The sequence below is a fragment of the Canis lupus genome, chromosome 7 (genome assembly GCF_011100685.1).
Source record: "Canis lupus familiaris isolate Mischka breed German Shepherd chromosome 7, alternate assembly UU_Cfam_GSD_1.0, whole genome shotgun sequence".
Taxonomy (NCBI): Eukaryota; Metazoa; Chordata; class Mammalia; order Carnivora; family Canidae; genus Canis; species Canis lupus.
This window is the reverse complement of record NC_049228.1, coordinates 16741878-16760227: the sequence shown is the minus strand read 5'-3', so window position 1 is coordinate 16760227 and position 18350 is coordinate 16741878. Positions and strand designations below refer to the sequence as shown.

Here is an 18350-nt window from a genome sequence, read left to right as displayed (position 1 = left end):
TATACAAGAGCCAGGATAATCTTTTAAAAATGCCAACTTTATGATGTTACTCCCTAGCTTCCTCTTCAATGGCCTGCAACTACACTTAAAGATTATAATTCAAAACGCATCTTGGCCTGTAAGGTTTACAATGATCTGGACTTGGTCTAGCTCTCTATCTGATGGTTTAATCTGCACTGCATGTAATCAAGAAAAATGTATAAGACATTATTGTTAACAACATCATTAACAGTTTCAATGATCAAACCAAGACAACATAAAAATCCAAGTAAAAAGTCCTATTAATGTTAATATCTGAAGGTTTATTAATGCTCATTCTACAACTGTAATTGCTTAACCACTGCCTACGGAATGCAGGGAGAGAACAACAATGATTATAAAAATTGAAAAAAATTTCAAAATTAGATTTTCCATATATTTTCCTTATAAAATAATTTGAATTATTATTCACCTGCCCATAAATATTTTTTTTAACAAATATACTCCTTTGATAAAAATGGTTTTTCTTTTCCTTTTGAAGATTTGTTTCATCGATGTGCAATTTAAGCTTTGGAAATGTGTTACATATATATTATACCATAAAAAAGGTTAAGAATCATGTTTCAAGGGGACAAACCAATCTATATAATGCCTATTATAAAAATGTATCACAACATGTGGATGCCTCGCTTCTCCCTCCACGAGGGCCAGATGCTTAAGGGTCCCTAACTGCTCCCCCTACTTCAGCTATGCTTAGTCACAATTCCAGTTTCTATTATACAGAGAGGGGAAGGAAAACAGATTTGAATCAGAAATTAAACTGAAGCTTTAAAACTAGACTATGTTTCAAAAACCCAAAGGGAACCAGAATGTTACGGAATCTTTCTAAGAAGTTATGACAGAAATCTGGAATTCAAAAAAGCATAGCTAAGGGATGCCTGAGTGCCTCAGTGGCTGAGGGTCTGCCTTTGGCTCAGGGCACAATCCTGGGGTCCTGGGATGGAGTCCTGCATTGGGCTCCCCGCAGGGTGCCCGCCTCTCCTGCTCCCTATGTCTCTGCCTCTCAGGTGTCTCTCATAAAGCATAGCTGAAAGTAGTAATGGGAGGGAGGGAGGAAGGGATAATATTTTTGTTAATACCCTGAGCTGAGATTCCTCAATTAACATACTGAGTCATACTGTATACACAATTTTATATGATTTTTCACTCAAGAGTAATACAATTTTTCATATTAAAAAAATCTTCATAAATATCACATAATCGTTTCATAAATTTTCATTTTACAGATATGCCATAATTTATTTCATCATTATTCTACTGTAAAATACTGATGTTTTTAAATTTTATTATTTGAATTATAATACCTATTTGTTCTTTTATATATAAATATTATTTTCCTTATTATTCAGTGATCTATGGACGAAGAAAAAACTATATTACAAAAAAATAAAATAAAAAGAACCTGGTAACGTTAGGAAACTCTAAAATGAAAAACAAAAAAGAAGAAGAAGAAGAAATTGGAGGTATTTGCCAAAAATAATAGAGAAAATAAATATCTTTCATGTATAAGGGGCTCAGACAAATCACCATGGAAAAATTAGGGTCCAACAATGAATAGGAAAAGTAAACAGATGGTTTATACAAAAGACAAATATCTAATAAAATATGGATGCAGTTCAACACTAGTAACCCAGACATTAAACTTTAAATGAAAAACTACTTTCCATGTATTAAATGTAAGTTATTCATTTAATCATTAATTTTTTGCACTTTTACTGCAAACACTTAATTCTGGCAAGCATGCATCAAGATAGACACTTGCATACACCACTGATGGAAATGCAAAAAATATAAATAAATGAGAGCAGTGCCTAGTGTCTCAGTTGGTTAAGTGTCTGAAATTGGGATTGAGTCCCATGCTGGGCTCCCTGCCCAGCGGGAGTCTGCTTCTCTCTCTCCCTCTCCCCCTGCTCCATTTCTCTCTCACTCAGTCTTATTAAAATATAAATTTTTAAAAATTAAAAAAAATTTTAAATTTACAAAAAAAAATGATAAATATTTTGGGAAAACAACAATGTGTATCAACAGTTTTTGTTTTTTTTTTTAAGATTTAATTTATTTATTCATGAAAGACACAGAGAGGGAGAGACACAGGCAGAGAGATAAGCAGGTTCCCTGCAGGGAGTGAGATACGGGACTTGATCCCAGGACCTCAGGATCACGCCCCAAGCCAAAAGCAGATGCTCAACTGCCGAGCCACGCAGGCGCCCTGATGTATCAACAATTTAAAAATTTCATTCATCCAATGATTTCATTCATCATTCAGTGAAGAACTGGAAATAATCCAGTATTAGAGAAAAATGCTTTATATACAAAGATGCTTATCAAACTGTTTAATACAAGGGAAAATTTACATTATGTTTATAAAGCAGATATAAGACAATATGCACAACTATGTACAAAATTACTAAAACACCAGAAGGATATATACTAAAGTATAATTTATCCTGTATGGGAGAATTAAAAGAAATCTTTAATTTCTGTGTAACTTCCAAATTTCTTGAAATTAGTATGCATTATTTTTATAATCAGCAAAAAAAGTATCTAATAGTGTATCCATCTCTTCACTTAAATTGGATAGGAAAAAAAAAATGTCTTTTCCCTCCGTATCCTCAGTATCTGTATTGTGCCTTACAAACAGTAGGCTTTTAAAAGCTTGCGGGATGAGTTAATAATATTCAACATCTGCTTTAAAGGCTAGTTAGTGGCACATCACAATCCCTCCCTCCAGAAGGGTCAACTTCTACTGCTAGAAGTTGGCATCTATTTAAAAATGAATTTTGAGGGACACCTAGGTGGCTCAGTTGGTTAAGTGTTTGCCTTTGGCTCAGGTCGTGATCCTGGAGCCAAAATATAGGTAGCAATGGTCAAGCAGCAGCATAGAGAGAATGGCCAAAGATTTCTTTTAGTCTAAAATCTCATCTTGCCATTCTAAGATGAAAGTTTATACACTTTTTATTAATTAAATTATGAATGCTACAAATGGATGAGATGAAGTTTTCTAAAAGATTCTGCTTAAAGAAAATTCACTGTTCAGAAATATTTATTCTTTTTTTAAAAGCTTATTTATTTATTTATTTATTTATTTATTTATTTATTTATTTATTTAAAAGAGACTGGACGATGGGGTGGAGTCAGAGAGAGAAAGAGAGGGAGAAGCAGATTCCTTGCTGAGCAGGGAGCCCAATGCGGGGCTCGATCCCAAGACCTGGAAATCATGACCTGAGCTGAAGGAAGAAGCTTAACCAACTAATTCACCCAGGGGAACCAAAGATTTATTTATTCTTTTACCTTGCCTGACTTAGAAGTTATAGAAAGATGTAATCAAATACAAGGTAAGTCTCTGAGGATGATAAATAACATCTTATTATTAAAGCAGAAAAAAATCTACTTCGTTTAAGTAGTTTAATAGCATTTAAACCCCTCGATAAATTCTACTGAACGCATAATACTATGAAAACTCACTTGATATCACAAAGTTTGACAATTTTTGCCTGGTACAATATAGCTTTTACTTTCATAATGACTATACCTATACCCATAAATTCACATTTGCTCTAATACCACTTATAACTACTTTTGGTGTTTCACTAAGATATAGCTTTTCTACTCATTACCATTTTCTACTCACACAATTTTAACTCCAACCTTTATGCCAAACATCAACCTTTTCTGGTTGAATCTTTATTGTTTTAAAGGTCTTATGGCAAACAATATGGGATATTTTTATTCATGTAAGATTACAGATGATCAACTCCTGGATGGCCCATGTAGTTGTAACAAAAAGTGTTTATATGAACACTCACAACTAATCATAGAAAAATTGGTATACAACACAGAACTCACCTGAGTATAGAAGCCACTAGCTGCCTCTAGGAACAGAGAAAGGTTTGCCTGAACTTCACTCCGATTCGGGTTTGCTCGATTCTTTGCCTGGCCTTGTAGTGTTGTGATCTGATTCTTAAAGGCATGATTCCAGCTGAAAACAAAATGTAATTCTATTTGGTATAGCAGTGACTCACTGGGCAGACACTGGTCCCCCTGAGAACAAGAAAGAACTGTTTGTTATAATTATAACACACTAGACAGTAAACCTGCATTAAAGTTATTCACTTATTTAAATAACTTTATGCTCTTCTTTGAGCAAGATGAGACATGCCGTAGCATCCAACTGACCTTAGTAAACATTCACCACATGTTCGAATAATCAGACCGTGGCTTCAGTTATTAATCTTTTAGAGCTACTAGAGTTAGAGCCTATTTAGGAATCCCAATACAAAATCTGAACTACAGTGGCAAGACCAAAGTAAAAGAAAGCTATTAACAAATTGTCACACATCATGCCAAGAAACAAGTGAGTGTACCCTATCAAGTGACATGTATAGTGGGGAAAATTCTTTTTGAAAATATTAAGTCATATCTCTTATTTCCATAAAATCTATCTCCCATAGCACTCTGTTCTAATTCTATTTAATATTTTCTTTATTTCTCTTGAGGTATTTTTTTGAGAGCTTGAAATATAAGCTCATTTTTTTGACATTTCAATTCTGACTATTTAAAATAGGAAAAAACACAATGCTGAAATATGGCATACCAAAATCCTATTATAACATGTTTTTCATTAATCAAGATGTATAAAGAATCATTTTAAATTCAGTTATGGTGAAATACAGTCATTCCTTAACTTGGAAACCACAGGGGGGAAAAACAGAACTAGGATGGAGAGAGATTATTACTGCCTTGATTAAAGGAAGCAAACAAAGATAAAAAGTCTATAACCTACCTGGAAAGTACCTAATTCTTTATCAACGTCAACCTTGACACTCAAGAGCACTGGGCGTTTTTAATGGTTTATGAGGACAATCACTCCCTCAGCATTTTTGATGACATTTTATCCTTGACTCTAATATCACAGAAATGGATTTAGGCTGTGATTAAGCTTTTATTACTAGAACTTCTAAAAATATAAAGTATCTAAGAAACACGTAGAAGATAGAAACTAATTTTCACCACAACTTAGGGTAACAGCCATTACTAAATAGAATATTCTTAACCAATTTTTCATTTTCCATCAGCCTAATACCCCTATTTCAATTTATAAGGCAAGGCCTTCTACAAAAGACATTTATTTACTCACTTGGGAATCTGGTCATCTCTCATTTCACCTCTCATAGAAAGAACAAGTGAAATAGCCTAAATATACAAAATCTTTCTTTAGTCTTGTGGGGGGGGGGTGCGGGGAGAGGAAATACCTACTTATTTTATAAAAGGAAGAACTTCCCTTACAATGCAAACACATTTTCCTTTGGGAGAAATTTATAGAATCATATTTGCCAAAGAAGATTTATCTAAAGCTTACTATTGAATTTCTTTTTTAAATCATGGCTTAAATGCAGGACTGAACACAGAGAATCCAAACACTGTCTCTTAGTACTTGAAATATAGAATTATTTTTATGATATGCCCTAAAGACCTTAAAAAGATTCAACTCTAACCGTTTCTCCTCTTGCTGCCTAAGACTATCTGAAGTAATACCAATGGTTAAATATTTTGTTCAAAAAACCTATAAGTATTAGAATTTTTTTTTCCATTGAAAGAGCTTACTCTGAGATAGGTTAAGAAGAAATAACCAAAATGTTCTTTTCTATCCTAAAGTCTTGGTGATACTCTTGTTCTTACAGGGACATCCCAAATGATAATACTTACAGATCCTGTTCTACTTTCTTGTCTAAAGCGTATTCCAAATCAGTAACTAGCATTTTCTGGTACAGGTCCTGCAGAGCCTGCCTGGATGTCCAGACCTCAGCTGGACCCAGCTTAGAATCTGAGTAACAAAACAAAGACAAAACAGTTAGAAAAACAGATAATTAAAATCATTATACCACCCCAATGACTCCTTCCCTCTCCATTTCCCAAAGCAAAAATCTGCTTTAAGTATACCATAAATTACTGCAGAAGTTTTATACTAGTACATTTTCAAATGACTTTCACCTTTTGGCTAATGACAAAATCTGGTTCAAAATGCTTCTGCATTTGTCTTTTAGCTTTGAAATAACACCATGACATGAAAAAGGCTAGAAAAGAAAGAACGAAAGATGCACCCTTTGCTTTAGTTGGATTTCTATGAATTCATGTCATAGGAAGCCATATGCCTCAGAAGTCATTCCATATAAAATGACAGACTACCGAGATGGTCTGTTTACTCATAACTATACCTCTTTGTCCGAAGCAGCTTTTCTCTTTTTATTTTGAATCATTCTCACAATTGTTCTTACAGAATCTTCATTTCTGCTCATGATCCAGCAGTTGTTTGCACATTCTGCTATTATTCCTACCCTCTCTATGTCAACCCAATAAAGCCATAGCAGCGAGGGTTATTTTAATGATTGGTAAATTGCTTGCCAAGAAATTTTGTGCACAATCCACACTTGCCATTTAATGTAAATGAGAATTCATAGCAGACATGGATTAAACTGCTTAAGAGGCTAAATGAGAGATTGGGTGTAAGATGAAAGGAAGTCAGGCTATGCCTAAATGTAATACCCAGCTGGGGACATAGCATCTGCCAGAGTCCTAGAAGACAGGTTAGCTTTTCTGATTACTATGCTTACGAGTGAAATAATTGATGGTGAGCTGCCTCAATAGAAAAACTTAATAACAGACTTTTCAGTTAGGTTTCTGGTTACATTTAATATTTTGCTGCAGCACAATGGCATAATCTTTACTCTTCTTTAAGCCTGAAAATAGAATCTCCTAGATATTTGAGTTAATCCTCATAAGAGTTGCTGGCTACAAAAAAAAAGTGTATAATATCAGCTTCCTGGTCTCTTAGTAGGTTTTTAATGACTAAGTAAATAGGCTTATAGATTTATTCAATCTTATTTTAATTTATTGATAGCAGAGAAAGGATTATAAGGCATCATTAACTCTGATCTATCAGACAGACTATCATTTAAATTACTTAATATCCTAGTTAATGTCTCGGGCAGTCAAATGTTCCCTATAAAAGCCAAATCCTAAGCCTACTTACTGAGGGATATTCAATACTTAAGAAAAAGTAAATGGTACAGATAGCCTAACATTGCTCCATGTCAATTTTTATCAGATGATGCATATTATGCCTACCAGGACAATACAAAAGCATAATACAGTAGCTTACAGCTGACACTGATATAAATAGTATGGAAGATGATGACAGGTTAATAATGGGAAGAACTGAGGCACCATATTAAGTAAACCTCTAAAAAGTGCTTTTAGCTTTTTTTTCCCCTTTTCCTTGAACAAGAGGATAATGATATTATTCACAGATTCTTAAAACATTAGTAACAACATTAACAGTAGACTGCAATGTTAAGAAAAAGACCTTTAAAGACCCTATTTCTTCTTGATTGTAAATTTTGGCCAGAATGCTAGTTTTTACAGTTTAACTCTTCTTTGCAGATTTTACTTCAGAACCAAAGTTCTCAAAAACTAGAATGAGATCCATTTTCATGTATCTCCTTTTACATTTTAGAATAGCATATGTTGCTATAGAGAGTATACTAATCACTACTATGCAGTCAGTCACGTCATAAATTTCCTAATCTTAGAAAGTTAAAATCATCTGCTCCTTCTAGTGACTTCCAGCCATTCTTTCAAAAATACCCTGGTTATTTATTCAAAACAAAAAAGATAAAGGAGAAAAGAAATGTGGCAAGAGAGCTCACTCAATTTCAAGGACTTTTAGTAGAGTTTTCTTACAAACATTTTTTCTCATGGTTTACTTATTATTCAAGTTTGGGGAATTATAAACAGGAAGACATGAACCTAATATCATAAGGTATTTTTGATTATATGGTATATAAATTCTTTTTTCTAGGTCTTAAATTGATGATAAAGAATAGTTTATAAAAATTAAATGATTATATGCATTAAATTGGGTAATATTTAATTCAATGTAGCAGAGACCATATAAAATTCTTGATCATAGAAGTAAGAGTTCAAAGTACAAAAAACAATAATTATTTAAAGTAAATAATAAGTTATCATTCCTTTTGGCAACTAGACCCTTCCGTTAAGTGTGAAAAACAAATGAGCCAGCCAATACCTGTCATATCAGCCTTCAGGACTTCTGCCTGCCTAAAAAAATGGAAAAAAGAACATCGATTAGAAATAAACTAGGCCTACTCAACATAAATAACACTAAAAGCTAAAGTTAAGTGAAATCACATACTACATAAAGATGTATAGCACCTCCATATGTGATACAGCATATAGTATTCCTGCTTTAATAATATCCAGGGTAGTACTACGTCTTAGCAAACTGATGCCATTACTTAATCGTATATAGGGTCACCGTGAATTCTATGAGTAGAGCTCACATTTTTGGCTAATTTTCCTCCAAATCTGATAAAGATAATATTAAATGACACTCATTAAACAAAAAAATTTTCCCTCAATACAGCCAGGAAACCCTATGTTTCTCAATTCACCGTAACTAACTCAAATCTCTCTCACTCTCCTCAGACATTGATTTCTGCCCCCTTCGTGAAGCTCATCCCTTTCAGTTTACTTTAGACCAGCTCCATATTTCAGCAAAAACAATGCCCAGTTGCTAAACCCTAACATTCACAGTCGTCTTCTCTTTTTCTCTTTCTTGTTAAAACAGCAGAGGCACGAATCTCTTATTTAAGACCAGTAATTCCATTTAGGAAGGCTCTTTCTAGCTTACCTTTATTAAGGATTTATGCTCCTTTAATTATGCCCTCCCTCTTTCAATAATTTTGAAAACTTCCCTCTCTAGTGGATCCTTCCTTATCTTCACTATTTTAAACATGCCCAAGTCTTTCACAGGTTTTTAAAAATCTTTCTGTCCTGGACTATCTTCCTCTGGCTGTTGCTTCTTTTCTCTCTCAAATTCTTCAAGAATTGCCTATATTCGGGATCCCTGGGTGGCGCAGCGGTTTGGCGCGTGCCTTTGGCCCAGGGCGCGATCCTGGAGACCCGGGATTGAATCCCACATCGGGCTCCCGGTGCATGGAGCCTGCTTCTCCCTCTGCCTGTGTCTCTGCCTCTCTCTCTCTCTCTCTCTCTCTCTGTGACTATCATTAATAAAAAAAAAATAATAAAAAATAAAAAATAAAAATCTTAAAAAAAAAAAAAAAGAATTGCCTATATTCAAGAGGTCCAAAACTGAACTGAACTTGTGATCCACCCCTACTCCTATTCCTGGTTCTTTTTCTGCTGTTTTTACCTTACCAAATGTATCACTGCTTTCCAGGTGTGAAAGGCAGACACCTGGAAGTCACTTATGACAACATTCTCTCAAATCCCTGGTCAATTCCCTCAAATCTATCAATTCCAGAAAATTTTACCAACTAAATATATCTTGAATCTGTTGATTGCCCTTTACTCCTTCTTCAGTCACTCTCACTCAAGTTCTGAATCATCTCTTGCCTAGAGTAATGCAATGCCACCAAAATTATTATCTGTATTTCACTCTTTCCTTTTTTATTGTTCTCTCTACTGCTGTCTGAGAGATCTTTTAAAAATACAAATCTGAGGGGTGCCAGGGTAGCTCAGTTGATTGTGTTCATGATCTCAGGATCAAGCCTTGCCTTGCCCTCTGTGCTGGGCAGGTAGCCTGCTTCAGATTCTTTTTCTCCTTCTGCCCCTCTCTCACCTCTAATAAAAAAAATACAAATCTGATCTTACCAACTGCCAATTAAAAACACTTTAATGATTCCCACTGCTTTTAGGGTAAAAGCTGTAATCTTTACTAAAGTGTCCTACGAAGTTCCCTGCACTGTAAAAATTAGAGTCTGTACTACTTCTACCATTACTCTCTTCCCTCCTTGATTTCTATGCTCTAGTTACTGGACTTCTGGTTTCTGCAATGTGCTTTGCTCCCTTCACACTCAGGGTCTTTGTAAAAGAAGAGCCCCTACCCTAGGAGTACCTCCATCCTTTGTGTCAGTCAGAGACATTACTTTCTCATGAAATCTCACTTGACAGATAAAGGATATTCCTATTTTATGTTCTCAAAGCATTCATTTTTTCTCCATAGTACATATCACAGATTTTAAGAATGCTCACCGTCACAAGCTACTAGTATTTTTGCCATTTAAACAAACTTTCACAAAGTTTGTTGGCTTATACCATTAAGACCTAAGATCATAAAATTTAATAAAGAATACCACATATCCTGCAGAAGATTGTTACATACAAGCCTAATGTCAACCACAAATAAAAAACCAGTAATAGATACTCAAAGAATAAAGAAAGAGAAAGGAATCCAAGTGTATCACTAAAATAAGCCAGCAAACCATGAAAGAGAGCAAAAGAAAGATCAGAGAAAAACAACCACAAAACAAGTAACAAAGTGAAAATAAATATAAATCTACCAGTAATTACTTTGAATGTAAATAAATTAAATACTCCAATCAAAAGACCCAGAGTAACAGGGCAGATTAAAAAACAAGACCCATCTACATGCTACATGTACCCATGCTGTCTACAAAAGAGACTCATTTCAGACCTCAATACCAACCCATAGATTGGAAGTGCTGGGATGGAGAAACACTCATCATGCAAAAAGACATGAAAATAAAGCCAGGGTAACAATACTTATATTAGACAAAATAGACTTTAAAACAAAAACCGTAACTAGAGACAATATATAATAATAAAAGGAATAATCCAATAATATATAACAATTATAAATATTTATACACCAAACATGGGAGCACCCAAACATATAAACAGTTAATAGTAAACATAAAGGGGGCAGCCCAGTGGCTCAGCGGTTTAGCGCCATCTTCAGCTCAGGGCGTGATCCTGGAGACCCAGGATTGAGTTCTGTCAGGCTCCCTGCATGGAGCTTGCTTCTCCCTCTGCCTGTGTCTCTGCCTCTTTCTCTCTCTTTCTCTGTGTCTCTTGTGAATAAATAAATAAAATCTTTAAAAAAATAGTAAACATAAAGGAATTAATTGATAGTAATACAATAATAATAGGGGATTTTAACACTGATATCAATGGATATATCATCCAAACATGAAATCAACAAGAAAACAGTGCTCTGAATGACCCACTGGATGAGATGGATTCAACAGATATATTCAGAACATTCCACCCTAAAATAGCAGAATACACATTCTTTTCAAGTGCACATGGAACATTCTCAGAACAGATCACGTATTAGGCCACAAAACAAGTCTCAACAGATTCAAAAAGACTGAAGCCATGCCATGCATCTTTTCTGACCACAACACTATGAAACTAGAAAACAATCACAAGAAAAAATTTGGAAAGAGCACAAATACATGGAGGTTAAGTAACATGCTGGTAAACAATGAATTGGTCAACCAAGAAATCAAAGAAATAAAAAATTCTGTGGTAACAAACAAAAATGAAAATACAATCTTTGGGATCCAGCAAAAGCAGGCCTAAGAGAAAGTTGACAGTAATACAGGCCCACTTCAAGAAACAAGAAAAATCTCAAATAAACAACCTGAACTTACACCTACAGGAACCAGAAAAAGAACAAAACTCAAAACCAGAAGAAGGAAGTAAGTAATAAAAATTAGAGCAGAAATGAATATATACATAAACTAAAAAAACCTAATAGAACAGACCAACGAAACCAGGAGCTGGTTTTTTGAAAAGATCAACAAAATTGATAAACCCTCTAGCCAGACTCATCAAGAAAAAAAAGAGAGAGGACTCATATAAACAAAATCATTAATCAAAGAAGGGAAATAACCAATATCACAGAAATACAAATAATTTTAAGAGATATTATGAAAAACTACATGCCAACAAATTGGACAACCTAGAAGTAATGGTTAAAGTCCTGGAAACATATAACCTACCCAAACTGAAACAGGAAGAAATAGAAAATTTGAGCAGACAGAAATTACCAGCAAAGAAACTGAATCAATAATAAAAAAAAAACTCTTGGGATGCCTGGGTGGTTCAGTCAGCTAAACATCTGCCTTGGGCTCAGCTTATGATCCCAGGGTCCTGGGACAGAGACCAGCATCAGGCTCCATGCTCAGAGGGGAGCCTATTTCTCCCTCTCTCACCCCTCATCCTTGTGTGTGCTCTCTCCCTCTGCCAAATCAATCTATCTATCTGGGATCCCTGGGTGGCGCAGTGGTTTAGCACCTGCCTTTGGCCCAGGGCGCAATCCCGGAGATCCGGGATCGAATCCCACGTCAGGCTCCCGGTGCATGGAGCCTGCTTCTCCCTCTGCCTATGTCTCTGCCTCTCTCTCTCTCTGTGTGTGTGACTATCATAAATAAATAAAAATTAAAAAAAAACTTAAAAAAAAATCTATCTATCTATCTCCCAACAACAATAAAAACTCCCAACAAACAAAAGTCCAGGACTAGATGGCTTCACAGGGGAATTCTACCAAACATATTCTTCTCAAACTATTCCAAAAAGTACATGAAGAAGGAAAACTTCCGAATTCATTCATCCTATTCATTCCTGATATCAAAACCAGATAAAGACATCACACACAAAAAAGAGAACTACAGGTCAGTATCTCTGATAAATGTAGGTACAAAAATCCTGAACAAAATACTAGCAAAACCAAATCCAACAACACATTAAAAAAAATCATTCATCAAAAAAAAAAAAAAAAATCATTCATCACAATGGAGTGGGATTTATTCTTGAAATACAAGGTGGATCAATATTTGTTAATCAATTAATGTGATACACATCAGTAAGAGAAAGGATAAGTATCATATGATCATTTCAACAGATGGAGAAAAAGCATTTGACAAAGTAAAATATCCATTCATGATAAAAACCCTCAACAAAGTAGGTTTAGAGGAAACATACCTAAACATAATAAAGGCATACAATAAAAACCCACAGTGAACAACATATTCAATGGGGAAAAAATGAGAGCCTTTCCCCTAAGGTCAGGAACAAGAAAAGGATGTCTACTTTCCCACTTTTATTCAACATAGCACTACGAGTACTAGCCACAGCAATCAGACAACAAAAAGAAACAAAAGGCATCCAAATTGGTAAGAAGTAAAACTTTCATTGTTCGAAGATGACAATACTATATATAAAAAACATTATATATATATATGTGTGTGTGTGTATATATATATATATATAAACCCTAAAGACTCCACCAAAAACTACTAGAATAAATGAATTCATTAGTGTCATGATATATGTCATATATATGGAAATCTGTTATATCTATACAATAATGATGAAGCAGCAAAAACGAAATTAACAATCCATTTACAACTTCATCAAAAATAATAAAATACCTACAAATAAACTTAATCAAAGAGGTGAAAAACCTGTACTATAAAAGAAACTGAAGAGGACACAAAGAAATGGAAAGACATTCTATGCTCATGGACTGGAAACACAAATATTTTTTAAATGTCTAGATTGCCCAAAGCAATCTAGACATTCAATGCAATCCCTATCAAAATACCAATAGCACTTTTTTTTTTAAAAAGTTTACTTATTTATTCATGAGAGACGCACAGAGAGAGGCAGAAGCACAAGCAGAGGGAGAAGCAGGCTCCATGCAAGGAGCCCGATGTGGGACTCAATCTCAGGACTCCAGGATGATGTCCTGGGCTGAAGGAAGATTCTCAACCACTAAGCCACCCAGGCGCCCCCCAGCAGCATTTTTCATAGAACTAGAACAATCCTAAAATTTGTATGGAACTACAAAAGACCAAAAATAGCAAAAGCAATCTTAAAAAAAAAAAAAAGAAAGAATAAAAAAAGAATACAAAACTGGAGATATCAAAATTCCAGATTTCAAGATATACTACAAAGCTGCAGTAATCAAAACAGTATGGTACTGGCACAAAAACAGACATAGTTCAACAGAACAGAATAGAAAACCCAGAAATAAACCCAGTTATATGGTCAATTAATCTTCAACAAGGAGGAAAAAATACACAATGGGGAAAAGACAGTCTCTCAACAACAAATGGTGCTGGGAAATACCAACACCAGAAGAATGAAGCTGGACCACTTTCTTACACCATTTACAAAAATGAACTCAAAAAAGATTAAAGACCTAAATGTGAGACTTGAAACCATAAAAATCCTAGAAGATGGCACAGGCAGTAATTTCTGGAACATCGGCCACAGTAACATTTTTCTAGATATAGCTCTTTTGGCAAGTGAACTAAAAGCAAAAATAAACTATTGGGATTACATCAAAATAAAAAGCTTTTGCAGAGCAAAGGAAACAATCAATAAAGCTAAAAGATAACATACTGAATGAAGAAGATATCTATACTGTCATATCTCTGGATACAAGGTTAGTATCCAAAATATATAAAGAGCTTACACAACTCAACACCCAAAAAACAAATCATCCAACTACAAAATGGGCAGAAGATATGAACAGGCATTTCTTCAAAGAAGACATATAGATGTCCATCAGACACATTACAAGATACTCAATACAACTTCTCATAAGGAAAATGCAAATCAAAACCACAATGAGATATTACCTCACATCTTTTAGAATGGCTAAAACCAATTAACAGAAGAAATAACAAGTCTTGGCAATGATGTGGAGAAAAAGGAACCCTCTTGCACTGTTGGTAGAAATCCAAACGGGTAGAGCCACTGTGGAAAACAATCTGCAGGGTCCTCAAAAGTTAAAAAAAAGGGGGCACCTGGGTGACTCTGGTTGAGTGTCTGCCTTTGGCTCAGGGCGTTATCCTGGGATCAAGTCCTACATCAGGCTCCCTACAGGGAGCCTGCTTCTCCCTCTGGGTCTCTCATGAATAAATAAAATCTTAAAAAAAAAAAAAGTTAATAAAGGAACTATTTTATGATCCAATGAATGCACTACTGGGTTACTTGCCCAAAAAACACAAAAATGCTAATTCAAAGGGATACATGTACTCCTCTGTTTATTACAGCATTATTTATGATAGTCAAATCACAGAAGCAGTCCAGGAGTCCACTGATAGATGAATGGTGAAAGAATATGTGGAATAATATAAATATATAATGGAATATTATTCAGCCATTAAAAAAAGAATGAAACCGTACCATTTGCAACAACATGGATGGAGCCAGAGAGTATAATGCTAAGCGAAATAAGTCCGTTTTGCAGAAAGACAAATACCATATGATTTCACTCATATGTGGAACTTAAGAAACAAAACAAATGAGGGAAAAAAAAGAGCAAGACAAACCAAGAAACAGACATATTAACTACAGAGAACTAACCGATGGTCACCAGAGGGAGGTGGATGGTGCAATGGGTGAAATAGGTGATAGAGATTAAAAGTACACTTATGATGAGCACTGAGTAATGTACAGAAGTGCTGAATCACTACACTGTATATCTGAAACTAAGAAAACAATCTATGTTAATTATACTGGAATTAAAATTTAAAACTTAAAAAAAAAAAAAGGAAGAATGCCATATATCCTATCCTACCCAAGTCAAAACAACACAGCCCTCCAAAAATCAATTAATCAATCCTGCTGGAGCATTATTTATGAATCTTATACTGAGGAAAGCCTATGCTAATTATGCATCTTTACTAGACTCAACAACCGTTTTCATTCTGTCCCTCTGCTGCAAAGTTACAAAGAATATATTCTGCCTCCACATATTAGCTAAAAAATTCATACTCAAGTATACACAGATATCCTAGAATTATGTGCCTAAAGTTTGTTTTCTCATTCCAAGCAAGATTTGCTTATAAAAATGAACAAATATGATTTCAGTATGCTAACATCTGCCTAATGAGGATACCAACTTCTGTCAGAGATTTTATTGAACATCTAAGACAAACTATTTATAAATAATCTGCTTCTCCTATAGGCTGTTAGTAAGAGAAGATCATTTTAGTCTAATAATGTCTAATGTAAGTCTACTCAATTCTGTAGAAGGCTTCCACTGATAAAGATCAAAATTTTACTTTATATTTTTATATGCTATAATCTAAGAAAAACTGTAAAATTAAAAATTCAAGCACTAATGAAAGTACAAAAATGTCATAAAAGCTATCTCACATAAATGTTAAAGCATTTTGAAATTCTAGTTTTGTTTCCTTAGTATGACAGAAGTAGAGGTGTTCATTCTCTGCAGAGGTGTTCATTCTCTGCACTGTTTGTTCTTGCCTAGATTCTGAAAGACACATTAATGACGAAAATAATCTTGCTAAACCGAAGTGATGAAAAGATCGCTAAATGGAAAATATAACTTGAAGATATCTAGTATTTTTTTTAATTTAAAGATTTTATTTGTTTACTTATGAAAGATACAGAGTGAGGCAGAGACATAGGCAGAGGGAGAAGCAGCTCCCTGCATGGAGCCTGATGTGGGCCTCGATCCCAGGACCCTGGGATCATGACCTGAGCTAGACAGATGTTCGATCACTGAGCCACCCAGGCATCCCTTGAAGATATCAGTATTATTCCTCTCATATAAACAAGGAAACTGAAGCTCTGAAATAATTTATCCACAGTCACAAAGCAATTAGGTACAATTAAGTACAAACTTAGTTCTTTCTGACTCTAAAGTCCAGTCATTTCTACTTCTTTCAAATTAGAATAAAAAATTGTGACCTAAAAAGCTAACAGACTCTGTCAGCTAAACACTAACATTTAAGTCACCTAGCCTAAATTAAAAGATTTGTTCAAGTAGAAAATAAATTCTACCACAAGAAGTAAACTTCATATTCTAGTACAGTGGTCAGCCAATGAGTGAAATTCCTTCCTTCACTCTGAATCTATTTTCATAAATAAACTTTACTGGAACACAGTCAAGCCCATACATTTATGTACTGTCTATGGCTGCTTTTTGCTACAAGGGCAGAGCTAAGTAGTTGAGACAATGACCACATGGCCTACCAAGTCTCAAATATTTATAATTTGGCTCTTCCCGTAAAGTTTGCCTCTCCTGCTCTAGGGAGTACTTGATCAAAAAATGCAACGTAAAGGATATATAAAAGTTCCCAAACCAAAAAAAAAAAAAAAAAACAAACAAACAAACAAACAAACAAACAAAAAGTTCCCAAACCAAACAGTTTTCACATAGGGGAACCATCAATAATAGTTTCCTCAGCTTAAAGATCTATTTTTATCAATGTAATCTTACCACAAAGAGAACCATATTAAAAAATATAGTTTCGTGTAACAAACAGTAAAGTTACTATGTATAAGCCATGCTATTTTTTTGATGGACTTAATCTATAAACTGTTTAAAACCGTACTAGGGTTATATACTATTATTTACTAACTCTTCCTTTTTCTTGCATACCAAAAATACCCATTTAGACAGGTGAGACAGTTAAACTGAGAATTATTATCTCACAGGAAGATGAATCCCTATCCCCCCCACTACACAATTTTATTTTCCTTTATTTTTTTCTTTTTGATAGCAGGGAGGGCAGAGGGAGAGAGAGTATCTTAAGTAGGCTACAAGCCCAGCACAGAGCCCGACATGTGGCTCTATCCCATGACACAGAGATCATGACCTGAGCTGAAGTCAAGAGGGAGATGCGTAACCAGCTGAGCCACTCAGGTGCCCCACAATTTTCTTTTAATAATACATAATATACAGGAAATCAAATCAATAGATATATGATCTTATAGAAACTGCTTTCATAAGGATTAGCATATAGTTGGCTATTTATTTTCTTTCAAAGAAAGAAAAGAAAGCTACTTTTCTTTCTACTACACTCAACTGATCTATTGGTTTTGTTAAAGACCAATAATGTTAAAGTTTAATCTTATAGTTTATAGCCAATATTTATATAAAGAGAGAGAGCTTTATTTTTTTAAGATTTTATTTATTCATGAGAGACACAGAAAGAGAGGCAGAGACACAGGCAGAGGGAGAAGAAGCAGTCTCCATGCAAGAAGCCTGATGTGGGACTCGATCCTGGGGATCCGGGATCACACCCTGAGCCAAAGGCAGATGCTCAACTGCTAAGCCACCCAGGCATCCTGAGAGAGAGAGCTTTTAATGTTTTCTCTTGGTAGAAGATTTTGGCCACATGAGTTCCTTTTAATTCTTACTTTAAGCTGAAGGAATTAATGAAAACAATGAATGAGCCAACAATTCAAAAATAAAAAATCATCATGCCTGCAATAATAAAATAGCACTATTGGGCAACTGGGGTGGCTTAGTGGTATGTGTCTGGCTTCTGTTCGGGTGGTGATCCCGCGGTTCTGGGATCAAGTCCCACTTTGGGCTCCCTGTAGGGAGCCTGCTTCTCCCTCTGCCAATGTTTCTGTCTGTCTCTCTGTGTCTCTCATGAATAAATCTTAAAAATAAAATAAAACAGCACTATTAAATA

The 18350-nt window shown here is 34.8% G+C and overlaps 1 protein-coding gene across 11 annotated transcripts in view; it reads right to left on the bottom strand.

Annotated features, from left to right (window-relative positions):
- SMG7 (SMG7 nonsense mediated mRNA decay factor) overlaps positions 1 to 18350 on the bottom strand; it is a 92761-nt gene that overhangs the window by 33678 nt on the left and 40733 nt on the right. For 10 of the 11 annotated variants that reach the window (XM_038542262.1, XM_038542256.1, XM_038542254.1 and 7 more), the window contains 3 exons: positions 8126 to 8157; positions 5746 to 5863; positions 3886 to 4018 (listed from right to left, as the gene is read on the bottom strand). In XM_038542262.1, coding sequence (XP_038398190.1) covers positions 3886 to 4018; positions 5746 to 5863; positions 8126 to 8157 — 283 coding nt within the window. The remainder of the gene's footprint in view (positions 1 to 3885; positions 4019 to 5745; positions 5864 to 8125; positions 8158 to 18350) is intronic. The other variant, XM_038542263.1, reaches the window with a different exon arrangement.